Raw genomic sequence first — 16,760 nt, forward strand, 5'->3', positions numbered from 1 at the left:
GAATTTTAGTGAACATCCAAAATGGATGATTCCGAAAAACCCACATCGTTTCATGTGATGGAATTAGATGATCGTGTATTGAAAGCCATTGAAAAGTTGGGCTGGGGAGCACCAACTCTCATCCAAGAAAAAGCAATCCCTTTCCTTCTAGAAGGGAAGGATGTCCTTGTGAGGGCTCGCACTGGTTCCGGTAAAACTGCGGCGTTTGCCATCCCTATTGTACAAAAAATTTTAAATTTAAAGCAAGTGGTAGCCCACCAAGACTTTAAGGCCCTTATACTAGCACCCAGTCAAGAATTGTGCCAGCAGATACATAGAGTTATTAAAGACCTAACCCTAAAATGTTCCAGAGAAGTGAAATGCATTGACATAGCCCCTCAAGAAGACTTGAGTGTGCAGAAACCTTTGTTAATTGAGAAACCTGATATAATTGTGGCCACTCCTGCTCGCTGTTTGCAACACTGTGAAGCAGGAAACATCAATTTAAAAACATCACTGGAGATATTGGTAATCGATGAGGCAGATCTGGTTTTTTCGTTTGGTTATGAAGCTGAGGTTAAAAAACTACTTGACTATCTTCCTAGTATTTGCCAATCAGTCTTGGTATCAGCCACTTTGAGTGAAGACGTCAAGAGCTTGAAAAAGATAATGCTACATAATCCTGTAACCCTGTCACTTCAGGAACCAGAGTTGCCACCTGCCAGTCAAATAACACATTATCATATTAGGGCAGAGGAGCTTGAAAAAGCCACTATACTTTATGCATTATTGAAACTACATTTAATCAGAGGCAAAACCATAATTTTTGTCCAGACTGTTGACAAGTGTTACAAAATTAAATTGTTCTTAGAGCAATTTAGGCTTCGAACTTGTGTATTAAATTCTGAACTTCCCTCTAAAATACGTTGTCATTCAGTCAATCAGTTTAATCAAGGAGTGTATGATATCATTGTGGCTTCAGATGAGAAGGCTTTAGAGCAGCCTGATACTGAAAATGTGGGCAAGCAAGCAAATAAACCAGGGAAATTCAAAAGAGTGAAAGACAGGAACAGTGGTGTGTCACGAGGAATTGACTTTCAGTTTGTGTCTAATGTGGTCAACTTTGATTTTCCCTTGGACATACATTCATATATTCATAGAGCAGGAAGAACTGCTCGTGGAAACAATCAAGGAAGTGTTTTATCTTTTGTCAGCATCAGGGAAAGTAACCTATTAGAGAAAGTTGAAAAATATCTTCAACATGGCCAAGAAAATCTTTCAGTTTTCAAGTCATATGAGTTCAATCTGGATGAAGTTGAAGCATTTAAGTATAGAGCAAAAGATGCCTGGAAAGCAGTGACCAAAATAGCAGTAAGGGAAGCAAGATTGAAGGAAATTAAGCAAGAGATTTTCAACTGTAATAAACTGAAAACTTACTTTGAGGATAATCCTACAGACTTGCAAGTATTGAGACATGATAAAGCTTTGCATACTGTGAGAGTGCAACAACATTTAAGCAATGTGCCTGAATATATTGTGCCAGAGACATTAAAGAGCTTGTCAGGTATTGCTAAAAAAGGGAAGGGAAAACGGGACTTTAGTAGGATGTCTGAGTCAACTTCCAAATACATGGCAAAGAAAAATAATCCTCTTGTGAGTATGCAGTTTGAAGGTTTCAAGAAGAAGGTTAAACGTGCTAAACATTAATGTGGAATTTGTATATTTATTGAGGTTTTAAATATATCTTTTTGTATGTTTTTTGAGTTTTTTTAGATCCTTGGCATTACAAATCTTAAAAATTAAAATTGAGAATACAGATTTAAAGTTTACATACTTTACAATAGCTAAATAACCTACATGCGCAAATGACGTGTTGTGTCTTCGTCCACACAATGCAATAAAAAAGGATATTCCTATAAGATCTTAGAACTTGCAATCTGACATTTCGTTTGTCAATAAAAATATTCATGGAACCATCCCCTAACCTACTTGTTTGTTGTCCTTAAGGAAAGACGATTTTATTATTTACTACTTGAAAAATACCTATAACTTAATGAATTACTAATAGCGTGAAAAAATTAAACCATTTAGGCATGCGTTAATAAGCTTCATAAACCAGTTGAACAGTGTTCGATTACTTATCAATAGAATGGAGCAGGAAGCGTCATCATCAGTTTTTGCTCAAGGGCCAGAAGGCAATACTGAAGAGAAAAAGTCTGAGGAAATTGGGAGTCGATGGCGAAATTTGCAAAAAATTCGACAGAAGAAGCAGCAGATATTGCTGCTTCCCATGAGCAGAAAGTTGCAAAAACTGGCTGTATACTCAAAATGTCAAGTAAGTACTTGAATAGATCCCAGGGCAAAGCAGAACTATAGTGTATATATAAATAATTGAGTAGATTATAAACATACATTTTGAAGCTTCAGTTGTGACTGTTGAACAATCATCATTAGTTTTTTACAATTTTCTACTTTTAAGGTTCATATAAACACTTAGTCTAAAGATGTGATTGTGATTTTATCAATCAGGAAAAGGAGTTCAGTCACTGTAGAGTAGATGGGTAAATGTCTTCATCATAAAGGACTGATTCCTAAGCAGGTCTTGATCTAAATCTGTTCCTTAAGAAACTAACATAAGATACAAACTCGCAGTGCCCAGATTGAGATTTTAACAGAAACTCATTGTATCCAACCTATTAAAGAACTTCTCATGATATTCATCAGTGTGTCCAAATTATTTTGGAGTAGTTTTTAACTGGATCTCTACTATTGCATGTTCAAGAGACATACATAGGCAGGGCTAGTGCTTCATTTTTAATAAGAAATAATCATTTGATTAACACTGCTAACGCGATGAGAGCCCATCAAAACTAAAAAAATAAAACATACACTTGTATAAATCATAAAATATGAATACATTTTTTTATTGCATATGATGTGGTATATCATATGTGATGTTTCTCCCTAAATGTTTGCAGGGTTCCAGCTGTGACTGCATAGGCTGGAAAAGGCCTGAAAGGTCTGAAGTCCCCTTTGCACCAGGGTTTGAGGACCGGTGTAAATGTGAACACACATTAGGTAATAATATGGTTCTTTTCAATTTACATGAACTACACTGTGTATCATTAAGGTTTAATTTAAGAAACTGTATTTAATTCTTATTACAAAACACATCATAAGAAAGATGTATGAAAATAAGTAGTCATTAAAATAGTAGCGATTCATGTTTTCAAGCTCCATATGTACTTTATTGCATGAAAAGGTAGTTTTTGAAAACAACATATGGAGTTTAGAATCACATCAAATAACATAAAAATTAAATGTTTTTGAACCTTTTCAATTTTCAAATTCCAAATCTGCTCCAATGTCTATTTAATTTTAGAAAGTCATATATCCCACCTTCGTGCAAAGACTGAGGAAACAATAAACTGGTTATTAGGCATGGTTGTAGATGTCGATAATATGTATACTGCAATGTCTAGACAAGAAAACCCAGAAACCAAAAAAGTGTATTTATATTTCTATAAAGTAAGTTTTAACCTCTTAAGCAGCTGATATTTGAATATTAATCAATTTTATCAGGTTTTAAGGAACTGCGTTTTAACGCTGGAAAAACCAGTAGTGGAAGGGCCTGTAGGGCAACCACCCTTTGAAAAACCTAGCATCCACAAGGCCGTTACTAACCTCCTTTTATACAAATACTCTCATATTGGTCAGGAATTGAAAACTATGTATGAAATGGTAAAAATATTGTTTCATTGCTTGAACACATGGGATTTCCCTACACCAAGCAGTCAGAAGAATATAATAAATCCAGAAGAGGCCAAGTTGTATACTATAGAATATACTAGGTAATACTGCTTAAATTACTGGATAAATTTCACTTGTTCAGGGATTGGTTTTCTGTTTAGATGGTTAGTCTTCTGCGAGATTCCTAAATTCTGTGATTCATTGCCGCATTACGAAACTACCCAGGTGTTTGGAAAGCGGCTGCTTAGAGCTGTGTTTAAATACATAAGGAAGCAGATGATGGATCAGTTTCATAAAGAAAGAGATACCATGACATTCGGTTTGATTTCTGTTTGCTTAAAGTGATTTAAAATAATATAATGCTTTCTTGTAGAACGCAAAATAATGCTTCTGAACAACTTCCCTCCGTTTTTAAATCAACTGGAAGAGGAAATTTATTCTCCAAATTCGCCTATTTGGGACCCGGAATTTAAAGCTCAGCCAATAACATTTCCTCTGGATAGCAGAGGTATGAACCGAGGTAAGTTACTTGCAATGTTTATTTTCAAAAGTAAAACAATTTTTGTTAGGAGCTTCAAGTTCCAAAAAAGGCGAATTTGAAAAATTAACTGGGGGACCTGTAGATAAAGATGGATTTACCACTGTAACAGTAGCGTCAGGTATTGTTGATAAAAAATGTTAGTGAACCACAGTAGTATATACCGGACGTGTTTATTAGGAAAAACTATCAGATCGAACGAAGGGACTCCGAGAGAGGCTAAAAGAAAAAAAATGGCGCAGGATGAAGCGTTCGAAGACATTACTACAGAGGCGGTCAATCAGATTATGAATGTAATTGACGATCCAAATTACATGAGCAGCACTGACGTGAGTTATTTTCTAAATTTAAAGGAGGATATTCTTTAATATCGAGCGCACATTTAGATGGTTTTTTCTGAACACCCTGCCCCCACTGACGAGGCACCGAAGTTGGAAGAAAAAAATGGTGTCATTCAATTGCATTTAATCGGCAATAATCTCACGCAGCCCGTTTCTAAGCAAGTAATGCTATGGTTTATCGGATTAAAGAATGTTTTTTCGCATCAGTTACCAAGAATGCCAGCGGAATATATCACTTTGCTGCTGTTCGACCCGTAAGTAATTTGTCGGATTTTGACCAATATTAATTACTACTCTATTAGAATCAACTCAGTACTATCCTTGTCTTCATTTTCTTATCTTAATGCATTAGTCTTAAAATGTTTTATCTTCCTTTAAGGAAACACAGGACGATCGCCTTGATCAAAGATAACCAGCCAATAGGCGGTATTTGCTTCCGGCCCTTTTTCACTCAAGGCTTCACTGAAATCGTTTTTTGTGCGCTAATCTCGCGTGAGCAAATCAAAGGCTACGGTACTCATATGATGAACCATCTTAAGGATTATCACGTTTCGAAGGGAATTTATCATTGTCTGACTTACGCTGATAAAGAAGCCATAGGTAAGTTACGCTTACCAATGTGATTTCATTCTGAAAACCCATATAGGCTATTTCGAGCGTCAAGGATTCTCGGATCACATTAAGCTGAGTCCATCAGTGTATCAAGGTTACATAAAAGAATACGAAGCCGCAACCTTGATGCACTGCGAGCTGAATCCCAAGATTATTTACACACAGGCGACGAGCGTGTTGCAAAGACAGAAGAAGTTCATTAAGCAGCTGATTTATCAGCAGCAACGATTGGTATCTAAAGTACATCCGGGGATCACCTTTTTCAAAGACGGTTTGTTAAAGACTCCTATGCAACCAGTGCTTTCTAAGTAATCTAGATTTTTAGGAGTCAAAAGTATCCCTATTGAATCAATTCCTGGCCTAGAAGAAACAGGCTATAAGCCCGCTACTCGTGTTACAAGAGGCCAACACTTGGAAGAATCGCAAGATGTTGATACTCTTACTAATATGCTGAAGACCGTACTTACCGCTGTATGTTGTTTTTTAACACACAACAAATTTTATATATATTTATATTTTATATCTCCTAAATACAAAGAGGTATAGAGCGAATTAAATTACAAAGAAGTTGGCCATTTTGGAGCTTATAAAATAATAAATCCACGTTGAAAATAGGTTATATCACGGAGTGCTTTGTAAAAGTAACCACCCTATATACGGGTTTTAGGTGAAAAGTCACCAATCGTCGGCCCCGTTTAGACAGCCTGTAAGCAAGGCAGAGGTGCCTGACTATTACGACCATATCAAATACCCAATGGGTAAAGAGAGATTATTTGTCTTCAATTTTTCTGCATTCAAAAATTGTTTGCTTTTAGATCTTAAAACAATGACCGAAAGACTGAAGTCGAAGTATTACGTCTCCAGGAGGCTCTTTATCGCCGACATGATGCGCATCTTTACCAACTGCAAGATATACAATGCTCCCGAGACGCTTTATTATGAGTGTGCGGTGACTTTACAGCAATATTTCCAGACCAAAATGAAGGAATTAGGTTTATGGGATAAATAATAGACTTGAGCCTGGCAAGTTTCAAATATTGATAACAAAGGATACCTTAGAAAGAAAAACGTAAAAAGTTGTTTTTGTTATAACCATTCCCTTTTTTACCTGATGACACCAATTTATATTGTCATAATTATTTTCTTTGACGAAATCTTGTAAAATTTAAGTTTAAATAAGTTGACGTTGTGGCTAAAGAAATTACTCATGGTAACTAGTTGAAAAATAAATCGTAAATTTACGAGGGTTAACGCTAACAGTAAAGCTTATGCAAAAAGTTCAGGGGGATCCGACGTGAGTGGCATTGCCGGGCACGTTAAAGGTCCCGAAATCCAAAAAGCCACCCAAGGATGGTACTAGACTCCAGCAATCAAAGAACGTCCGTCTAAAAGTGGGTACACACTAAAGCACTGCACGAGTACATGAAAAGTAATCGGAGAAATAATCGCCTAGTATGCGACTGAATGATGCGAGTACACACTCGACATCGTTTTGGCAATGCATCGCCCATTACATTTATGTCATGTTTACTAGAAATGTTCGTCAGAACTGCATCATAGCAAGTAGACCTTTTTTCATCAATTTTAACTTTGAAACAACCATTTGATTCACCAACCATTCATCACCATTTTTGCATACAAATTCATACATTTATTTTAAATGATTTAAGAAACATAAAGCAAAAATCAATTTCCTGCGGTCATCCTTGAAGGGTCGTAGCGCTCTTAGCAAGCATTTGCGGGTACATTTTTATTATAGAACTTTCTTGCTTAAAATCAAATTCCCTATGTATGATTACGTATGGCGGTTTCACTCTGATTCATCCTGTATATAGGAGATTCCCATATACGCGCGGATTACGAGTTCTCGACAAATCGACTCAGGATAAGACAAGCAACTAAGGGATGAGGCAGTTGAGTCAAGATATAAGAATAAACGATCTTTCAGCTATTGTAATCAACAGTTGCGTATCGTTCTGGAATTAATCGTTCTATCGTTCATGTATATTTGAAATGAGCGTAATAATGTCGATATTAGAAAAAATTAAAAGTGGTGAACATACAATAAGAGAAGCGTGTGATAAAAGTGACGTGTATGCTTATTTTAATTTAAAAAAAAAATGTGAAAGAAACTGATGGTATTGAAGAAATGCAACCATTTATGATGTGTACTAAGTGGGAGTATATTTTTAAATACAGTAAAGGTTCGAGTCCATCCAATACGCGCCAAATATATAGTGGAAGACAAGTCATTTATTCCTTTACTTATGTTTAATGTATTAAGTGCCATGAAAAAGTATTTCATGTTTTCTAATTCAAGACTGTGTTACTTTCTTTCTATAGATGTAATTATTATTTGTATAGACTACACAGCAAAGAAACTTTTTGTTATATTTTATTTTTATGTAATAAAGTGAACTTTCTGTTTTTAATTAGTCTAACGCCCCATTTTTCACCTTGTAATGGAACTTCACGCAACAAAACTCGGGAGCACTTTCGGCAGATGTTTATTCCACTAGTTATGACACGCACACACACACACCTTAATCGTTTACCAAACTAAAATGATCTCAGCATTAAAGCAGCAATTCAATAGAGAGAGTTGAATTTGAATGAGCAAAAGTTATGAGAGAACGATTAATTCCAGGAGTGTCGAGTTTTAAGAGCCCCGGTACAAGCTTCGGGGTATCTTAAGTACTAAATTTGGGGGTCACTGCTCATAAGTGCACCTCGGTTTAAGATAATTAAAAGAGCAGTCAACAGTTGGTAACTTTCTAAGTCCTTAAGCAGTAACATTTAAAGAGAATGGCAAGAATGATAATTTACGGGGGTGTTGCAGCTGTAGAGATTTTGGTGAAACTTGGGTGTATTTAGACTTTTGTCCTGGCAAGGAAAAAGGAGTGAAAGTTTCTTTATGCAGGGTAACCCTTAGTGGAAGATAATGAGTCCCCAACATGTGGCCACCCCGGACATGTTACTAAAATAGTGGAGTACATAGGCATAGCCTAAGGGTACAGTACAACCTTCCTATGGAAGTCTCGTACAATATTATGCATTCCTTCAGCATAAGCAAAGTCTCGCCGATGCGAAACAATGCCAGTACTAAAGTGCATGATGCGCACAAGTATACATGGGGTTACGTATTTACTGCAAGATCGACAAGCATGCAAGATCGATCTTTTTGCGCAAGCAAAGACAAATTTCCTTCGCCACCATACGATGCAAGTATGCTTGGCAAGCCGCGGTCTGTGCTTGAAATATGTCTAGTTCGGACGAAATTGCTTTGGTTAAATTTGTTCTTGTATACAAGAAAAAGGCGCGAAAAAAGAAACGTAGCATATGGTGTAAAGACTAGATAATGAAAAGAAAAACATATTATTGATTTTGATACGCTCGAATAAAATCCTCAAGTAATTCTCGTTTTTCAGATCGCTAAACAAGGCACTGTAATGGGACTTGCGAAATGTAAACGACAATTCAGCCAAGAGCCTCGAGTGTCGCGGAGCAAAAGTTAAAAGAGCGACTATAAGTTGCAGGGTTATTAAATGCTAAAATCAAAATCTAACACATATCCAGTATCTAACAATCTCTTTCGTACACATGGATTTGTTAAAGAAAATACTCGATTTTTGCCGTCAAAAAATGATTTATTTTACTGTTTTTTTACTATTAACAAGAAATGTATTTGAAATGTACGTACTTATGTACAAAAATTCATCTTTTTCAGTCAGATGGTATCCATAGGGTGTGGAGAAAAGCTAATGAAGATAGTAATCCTCGTAATATACTTCCTACTGTAAAACATGGAAGTGGATCCCTAGTGATTTGGGGCTGCGTGTCCTCAAATGGAGTTGGAAATATCCATTTTATAGATGGTATTATGGATAAACATGGTTATAACGATATTCAAAAAAGAACGTAAAACAAAGTGCGCGAAAATTCGTTGTCCTGTTGAAATCTATAAACATTTGACATACCTAAGTACACGGCTTTAATCAACAAAGAATGGCTAATTTGGAACGTTCCGAAATTGTTAAAAACGCCCCCACACTCAGCAGACTTAAACCCAATTGAACATTTGTGAGAAGTTAAAAAAAAACATATAAGAAAACATCAAATTTTATCAAAAACAGAATTAAAAAACATTGTGTCACAAGAATGGAAAAAATTAGTCCTGAAATATACAAAAAATTAGTTTATTCTATGAATAGAAGATGTCAAGCGGTCATCACAGCAAAGGGCTACTCGACAAAATATTGATCAATTATTGCTTAATCGAAAATCTTGTTTAGTTTTATATTTAAATTTAAGTATACGAACATAAATATTGTGAGAAGATGAGGTATTTTTGTTAAATTTGTTGATTAGTTTTGTTATTTATTCTTTGAAGGCTTTGTACATAAGTACGTATATTTAAAATACATTTCTTATTAAAAATTAAAAAAAAAGTAAAATAAAGCATTTTTTGATAGCGAAAATCGAGTATTTTCATTAACAAATCCATTTATTACCTAAGATTGTTAGATACTGTAAGTGTACTACAGCTACAAGAGTATTTGTAGGCGAATTGCCGTTCGTTAAAATGCATCGCCTAAATAAACGATAAGATCAGCTCCTCTATAGGAGTCGCAATTATAATAATGAAATTTTGGCGGTAATTTCCACAAAGGAAACCGGCATAGGCGTAACATAGGGGGTCATTACAGCGCAAACAATATTTTTAATTAATTGTACTGTACGCTCACGACTGACGCGCGCTTGTACAAACTTTCATGTCATTGGTATAGACGTTCAGTTTTGCTTGTGCAAACTCTGCTTGTTCAATCATGCATAATTGAAATTCATTCAATTTTCAAGGTAATTGCGCGATCAAAATGCTTGCGCGAAATTTTCATACAAACGCTCAAGCTTGATTGCACAAAAAGATTGATCATGCATGTTTGTCAATCTTGCAGTTACGTGTGTACCCACCTTAATTAAGGTTTTATGACTCCCCAGGTTCCTTTTAGTTACGTTCCAAAATGATTTATTCAAATTAATTTTTCTAAAAAATGCATAGGATCTCACAAAATAGGAATTTAGTAGTTACAAACAAAAAAGTAATAAATAGCAAAATTCGAAGTTCCTATCACACTTTATGACTAATAAAATGCGTACAGCGTTGCCATAGTAATGTAATCATGGAATGTCATAAATGAATCGGACCGTTTACACGACAATTGAACTATTTAGTAAAAAGCTTTAAGATATTTAATCAGATTTACTTGCGATTTGCAATCAAACCTCTTGATATTCTTACTGATAAACTAATAATAGGTAACAACAAATTTCTGTTTTTTTATAGTTTTTTTTACTTACTTTACCTCATGACATATGACGTATAACCCTGATTCATTATTTGACATTTCATAAACAGCTGACAATAAATATAAAAAAAACTAAAAGAAATAGCTTGTCACCATCTTGTCACTGAATTTCGCCTTTCCCTTGCCCAAAAAGTCTCAAATTTTACGATTTATCGGCGAATGGTTGAAGTAATGGCAGCTAATAGTGGTGGAGTGGATTGGTCCCTTGTTTTAAAACCCTTTTTGTCCCCGAATTACGAAAGGTCAAGCACCAGCGAACTCATAGAACTATGTTCCACAATAGTGAAGAGGTGACTGCTCTACTCTGAATTACGTAGAAAAATTTCCCTTTGCGGTTTTTTAATTCATCTCCCTATTTCAGCGAGTCCGAGGTTTGGAGGCCCAATTTCTACAACACCTTTACCGTCCTAGCCGCGGACTACATTAGCAGTAGCATATCAAAATGTAAGTAATTTGGCAGCTACTTTACCATCTAGTAGGTACCAAGAATGTGCAATGGGTATTTTTGTTTGGATAGTGTAGGTGTGTTTCTAGGATATTTTTGATGTTTAATAAGGGAAACAAACAAAGTCGTGTATTATCAGTAGATTTCAGCCAGCCCAATTCCTCAATTTTAAGTTCAATTGGGGCTTAAATTGTAGCAGCTTATTTCAACAGCCCGTCCCTTTAAGATATAATACCATAATGAAATCTGATCATGTATTTAGTTTGTTAATGCATTAACAGTAATTTAGGACAACTTTTTAAATTATGGCTTGTACTCAGTTTTGCTAAACCTGACTCTTGTGTATTCAAAATCACATAATCAATTCATGTGTATCAAAATGTTGTTATTGTGGCAACAATGGTTTTCTTATGGATGTCAAAATTAACAAGAGTTCAGTTTAGATGAACTGAATTTAAGCCATCATTCGACAATTTAACCTTACAGTACAATTGCAAACATGTAAATGTACCATATCTAACTAGTGACCACTGGTTATGCAAGCTATCATTCTATGAATTCAACTATAAAGACACGCTGTGTCAGTCTGTCTAATGGGGTACTCTTTTTTGTATATCTAAGGTATAATTGTGGTGGGGAGGTATTAAGAGCTATAGGAATTGTATTCAGAACAAAACTACTGGGTTTTATTTGTACTGACACTTTAGGATCCTCAAATATGATGACTCATTATGTCATTAACCATTTGATACATCATTTAATAATTTGGATGTTTTTTTTTTTTAATGCACAAATGGAAATAAAAATTAGCTACTCTGAGTGATTTTCTTCAAATCTAATACCTACTTATTTTCAAATTTATTCATATTTTAGCCATTCACTCTGGTTATATTTTGAAATTTTTATCTTTCTTTTTCCATACTGTTTTAACATTTTATATTTTGTTTTGACAATAAAGCACCAATCAATCAAAAAAGTATTAATTTCTAGTGTCTGGTTCAGTGTCTGGTGGTCAACTTGAAATCGCGATTGCGGCATGTAGAGTCTTATTAAAATCTCTACTCAGCGCCCTGCAAAGCGCCAGTAGTGAACAGTATCAAGACAGCGTCGCAATTGAACGCTATTTAAATGCGGTCAAAGTAATGTGCACTGGCACTGGCCTGCTTAGCTCCACAGAAGTGTCCAATCTAGTCGACATCATGAAGGGAGAACATCTCCCTCAGCAGACCAATGTGTCACCTAGCGGTAGGTTTTACAAGTGAGTTTGGGTTATGTTTGGAAAAATTGGTTTTTGCCTTTTGTAGGAAATGATAAAGAATCGGTTAGCAAACAGGAATCATCAAAAAACCGTCCGGATTTGTCGGTGATGATATATGAAATGTTAACTTTGCCTATCCATGACTCTTCAGTCAGTACGTCTATGTCCGAGAATTTAGGAGATGCAGATCCTACTACAGAAATCAAAGTGAGCCTTAAAGTTGAGGCTTCAAAAATCCTAATATTCATTCCATTTTGCAGAGATTATTTTTGATAGCAAACACTGAGAGTCTCCAGGCTCTTAGAGCTGGAGATACACTTCTTGATTTATGCCTAAATTTACCCACAATCAAGAAAGCCAAAGCTAGAATTGAAGAGGCCTTGGCAGGCAGGCCCTACAGTATCCCTTCTAATCACGCCGAAGCATTGGCACATAGAAATAGGTACTAAAAATATTGATTTTCTTTTAGATTTCTTAACATAGATTTGGTTTAGTCTCCCTCAAACAGTGTCAGAGATAACTCTTGCTATATCGGCGATAAACTTGCCGGTATTAGAGCCACTCAGTGCCCCAAAATTAGACAAACTGTGCAACTTGGCAATGGCGGTTTTGCACTGTGCAGTAGCACAGGCTGCTGCAAGTGGATGTTTAGCTGCTGTTAATGTTGCTTCTCCTAAGGTAAATAATTGCTTTGTAAAACTTAATTGTTACAATGTGATTTATTTGTAAATGTTTTTTTAGGCTCAAGCTGCCAGTCTCAAAGAAGAAGATTTGGATTCTAATGCAATAAAATTAGTTGAAGAAGCTTTGAGTATGTACTCATATATTGGAGCTAAGATTTCTACTAGGGCAGGAACACATGTGAGCTTCAATATGTCACAAAAATTACTAATAAATACATATTTTTAATTTGGCACTAATTAGGCCTATCAAAACTATCTTCTTGCTGGCGCCTGGGTACTTATATCAGGACTGCAGACAATCCAGGCTCATTTAACACAAACCACCAGTGGGAGTTCCAATGACAGACCTTCTACGCACCTTTCCAGGGACTCAAGAGAGAGAGATTCAGAACGGTCAAGGCCCAGTCCAAGCAAACAAACCCAACAGGTAGTATACATAATGTAGAAAATTGTGGAGAATGCGATACTGACAATTGTCAAATATGATAAATGAGTCAAACATTGTCAAATTTCTAAACTCATTTGTCTGTGTTGTCATTTCTGTATAAGCAAAAGAAATTATTTAAATGGAAAACATTTGGCAACGTTAGAATCTGTATTATTTATTAATAAATCTTGTTTTCTTTTGTAATTAATTTCTTAGGGTCGTGAATCTATGCCAAGCAGTTCCGGCAGCGGCGGATCGCCCCGATCGGGTCTTCAAAAGTTCCAGCAATGTTTTGGTGTGTTAAGTGTTGCCTTGGCCACCAAGGCATTGGGACTGTTGTCGGATCTGTTCGAAAATCTTAGTCTGGAAATGTCTGGAGGGTCCATTGGGAGCCTTGTAACGGTGAGTTTATTTTGTTATACATACTATAACAGTTTGAAAATACGTATGTATATTTATCATTTAATGTTCAATTTTTCCTAGATTGAGCCTGCGCCTCTCGCCATTCTTGGTCAATTCTCAGCCCTTCAGCGTGTCGCGCGTGTGCTAAGCGCAGCGCCTCTCAACCATCTGCTGTTTTACTTGTCCATTGTCAGTTACCGCAAGGCTTGTTCTCTGAAACGACTCATCCCCCCCGAAGGGGATAATTTCAGCCAATCCGATTCCACGGCCTATTTCGAAGATATGATCCTTTATAGCGACGACAATTCCACCGATGAAGGTACGATTTATTCCTCGAATAATAGGAGTGTTTGGAAGTTATTTAAAATTCATTCCAGACGATGATAGTGAGCCAATCTTAGGTCAATGGTTCGAAGAGATTTTGGTTCCCCCAGAACCACAAGAATCGAAATCCCCTTCAACATCTGAAAACGCCGATACGAAGTCGAATAATCAAGGCAACAATGGACGTTCAGTGGTTCCGGAGAAGGGAGAGGTGAGATCTGTAGTTAAAAAATTCTCAATTTTCAGTTTTTAAAACATATTTCAGGTCGACGGTTACATTTCTCTAGCTACCAGCATCTTCGTATTTCTAAACAAACATTTCCTTCGTTCAAAGTCCATTTTCGTGCAGCGCTACGTTAAAAATGGCCTCACCGAGCAACAGATGATAATTTTAGCGGCCATTATTCGGGATTTAGATCGAGAATGGCTCAAATCTGAATTGGGTTAGTTTTGAGGCAATATCCACAATTGAATTTGACCGAATTGTGGATTTTAGGGGGGCAATATGTAGAGTTCTCCAACGCACTCATGAAGTTTACCCACAATTTGATTACTAGCAATAGTTTGACGCCACTTCAAGCATGTCTTTTGAATCATTTAGGCGTGTCACCGTGGAACGCGGATGTGCCTCATGCTTGGCCATTGCAAGTTTATCCCAGGACGTTATCGGTTTTAGCGCAGGTCTGTTGAATTTTGTGGTTATTATTATTATTTTTTTTTAAAATCAATATTCCAAGATTTTAAAATTGTTGTATTGTAATTAGGTTCTATTGCTGAGACCTCAAAATGAAAAGGAAGCATCAGTGATTAGCATCTGGCACCGATTGGTAAATACGTTAATTGAGAATGTTCTAAATCACCCTGACGCCGCAACTGAAAGTGATATTGAAGGCAAGTGAATGTTTTTCCATGTTGTATTTTTTCATTGTTTTTTAAATCTTATTGGCGCACACGAATTCTAATATATCTGTTGCAAATTTTTAAAAATGTCTCGGTGGGCGAAGTAGTTTTGCAGTTCTTTATTTGTTATAACGCTTCATTATTTTCGACGTCAGAGCCGCTGAGAATTGTTCATCTTACAAAAATGTTTTCAAAGGTCTCTAAACCTCTTGGCATGTTCGACTTCAAATACCACTTATAAAAAGCCAAATAAATGTGTCTTTAGTGTTTAATGGCATTTTAATAGTTTTAAAACTTCACGTTACTTACGTCACCGTAATAAAGACTGCTGATCGCTGCTAATTTAGTAAAAAATTTTCCTCTATCTTTAAAGCCATGTAAATGTCGTGGTGTATGCTATGTTATTAACTATTTTTAAAGGTCGATTGTGAAATCACTGTTCGTTTACTTCACACGGCACTTTGACCGGCAATCAAGGTCGCCAATAAAAGCACATTTTCTCATTAAAATTGTTCTCTTAGACTTGAATGTAGAGCACGCAGAGGTCCTCCTGTATCTCTTCCACTCCTTGAATTTGATGCAGAAAAAGTCGGTCGTTCTACTAATGGCCGGCGGCGTGCTCAGATGCTCAGAAATAGCCCGGAGCAGCCTTAAAGAATCGCAATTACTCAACTTATCCCGACTTTTATTGTTGTTCGATTACATCATGAAGCACCTTTATGACGTGCCCGCATTTCTGCTCGAAAAGGTAACAACTACTTTGTTTTGACTTTGACACCTGTCACAAGTCCAAGAGGATGTAAAAACATCTCTGTTACTGGGTGGCTCTGTCATATTGACAACGTCTTCGATGGAGGGAAATAAACTTTGAAATTAAAATTTTCTCAGATCCAAAGGAATTTGTTTGAGCTTATTTACTTAAACTCTGACAAAGAGCCTGCCGCACCCAAGCCCGAAACAGCTTGGGAGAGCATCGAGGACGCTTATCGGAAATTGTCAAACGAATTGCACCCTTCTCCCACACCCCGCTTCTACAAACTGTCAAATTTAGAGGTAACTTTCGCCTTAAATTTATAAATTGTTGAGGCTGATTGTGTGCTTTAGGTGAACAACCAAGACTCTCCGAAACTGGACGGTTTAGCCTGCAAATTCATCCTGGGAAACTCGGACAAACTCAAGTATCACCTCCTCTTAGATGCGCTGATTGAAATCATGAACGTGGCGCATAATATAAATGCCACTAGTGCCGCCAAAATGTCCGTGTTGGGTTTGTGCGCCACACAATATTGTTTTACCATTTGTTGGAGGTTGTTGCATCTTCTGCCGCCGTCCATACCGTATATGGAAAAATTGGCTCAAGGAGAACCGCTGGCGCCCGGCCCTCTCTTGATGCATTCTTTAGTGTGGGGACCTCGAGCCGGGCATAAGAATTTTAATCGCTGGCTCAAGGATTGTCTCGTTAAACAGGTGAGAATTTTAATGATGTTTTAAATTGCGATTGCAGGTTTAAAAATTGAATGTATTAGGTGTACAACTTTGCTTCCGCCGTTTTTTTTCCGAATTTCGCGATTTTATTGTAAAAAACTAATTATACCTTTAGGATCCAAAGTATTGTCCATCGCTGGCCACTACTTTCTCCCATCTTTCGGGCAGCATACGAATCCCGTGTTGAAAAAATTGGACATCTTTTGAAGCGATCCACGATTCTATCCAATTTCTTACTTCTTCATAAGAC

The 16,760-nt window shown here is 36.5% G+C and overlaps 3 protein-coding genes across 3 annotated transcripts in view; all 3 read left to right on the plus strand.

Moving 5' to 3' along the window:
* The first annotated feature begins 1 nt into the window (after position 1).
* Positions 2-1,718, plus strand: Hlc (putative ATP-dependent RNA helicase DDX56). Its single transcript, XM_066390275.1, has one exon. It carries the CDS (start codon positions 22-24, stop codon positions 1,684-1,686), a length of 1,665 nt encoding a protein of 554 aa, XP_066246372.1. The 5' UTR covers positions 2-21; the 3' UTR covers positions 1,687-1,718.
* A 224-nt stretch (positions 1,719-1,942) lies between these two features.
* On the plus strand, positions 1,943-6,296 carry Gcn5 (Gcn5 acetyltransferase). The gene is made up of 14 exons (XM_066390274.1): positions 1,943-2,314; positions 2,958-3,057; positions 3,362-3,507; positions 3,562-3,830; positions 3,891-4,048; positions 4,103-4,249; positions 4,299-4,388; positions 4,448-4,596; positions 4,654-4,862; positions 4,988-5,208; positions 5,255-5,491; positions 5,546-5,691; positions 5,888-5,978; positions 6,036-6,296. Exons 1-14 carry the CDS (start codon positions 2,129-2,131, stop codon positions 6,227-6,229), a joined length of 2,343 nt encoding a protein of 780 aa, XP_066246371.1. The 5' UTR covers positions 1,943-2,128; the 3' UTR covers positions 6,230-6,296.
* A 4,357-nt stretch (positions 6,297-10,653) lies between these two features.
* poe (E3 ubiquitin-protein ligase-like protein poe) overlaps positions 10,654-16,760 on the plus strand; it is a 32,086-nt gene continuing 25,979 nt past the window's right edge. Inside the window, exons 1-17 of the mRNA XM_066390273.1 lie at positions 10,654-10,876; positions 10,948-11,030; positions 12,022-12,276; positions 12,336-12,496; positions 12,550-12,731; positions 12,784-12,967; positions 13,031-13,150; positions 13,214-13,399; positions 13,616-13,801; positions 13,883-14,120; positions 14,179-14,336; positions 14,391-14,568; positions 14,622-14,806; positions 14,890-15,016; positions 15,547-15,773; positions 15,914-16,078; positions 16,130-16,492. Of these exons, the coding sequence (XP_066246370.1) occupies positions 10,746-10,876; positions 10,948-11,030; positions 12,022-12,276; positions 12,336-12,496; positions 12,550-12,731; positions 12,784-12,967; positions 13,031-13,150; positions 13,214-13,399; positions 13,616-13,801; positions 13,883-14,120; positions 14,179-14,336; positions 14,391-14,568; positions 14,622-14,806; positions 14,890-15,016; positions 15,547-15,773; positions 15,914-16,078; positions 16,130-16,492 (3,129 nt within the window). The 5' untranslated portion in view covers positions 10,654-10,745. The remainder of the gene's footprint in view (positions 10,877-10,947; positions 11,031-12,021; positions 12,277-12,335; positions 12,497-12,549; positions 12,732-12,783; positions 12,968-13,030; positions 13,151-13,213; positions 13,400-13,615; positions 13,802-13,882; positions 14,121-14,178; positions 14,337-14,390; positions 14,569-14,621; positions 14,807-14,889; positions 15,017-15,546; positions 15,774-15,913; positions 16,079-16,129; positions 16,493-16,760) is intronic.

This window comes from Euwallacea similis, chromosome 5 (genome assembly GCF_039881205.1).
Source record: "Euwallacea similis isolate ESF13 chromosome 5, ESF131.1, whole genome shotgun sequence".
NCBI lineage: Eukaryota > Metazoa > Arthropoda > Insecta > Coleoptera > Curculionidae > Euwallacea > Euwallacea similis.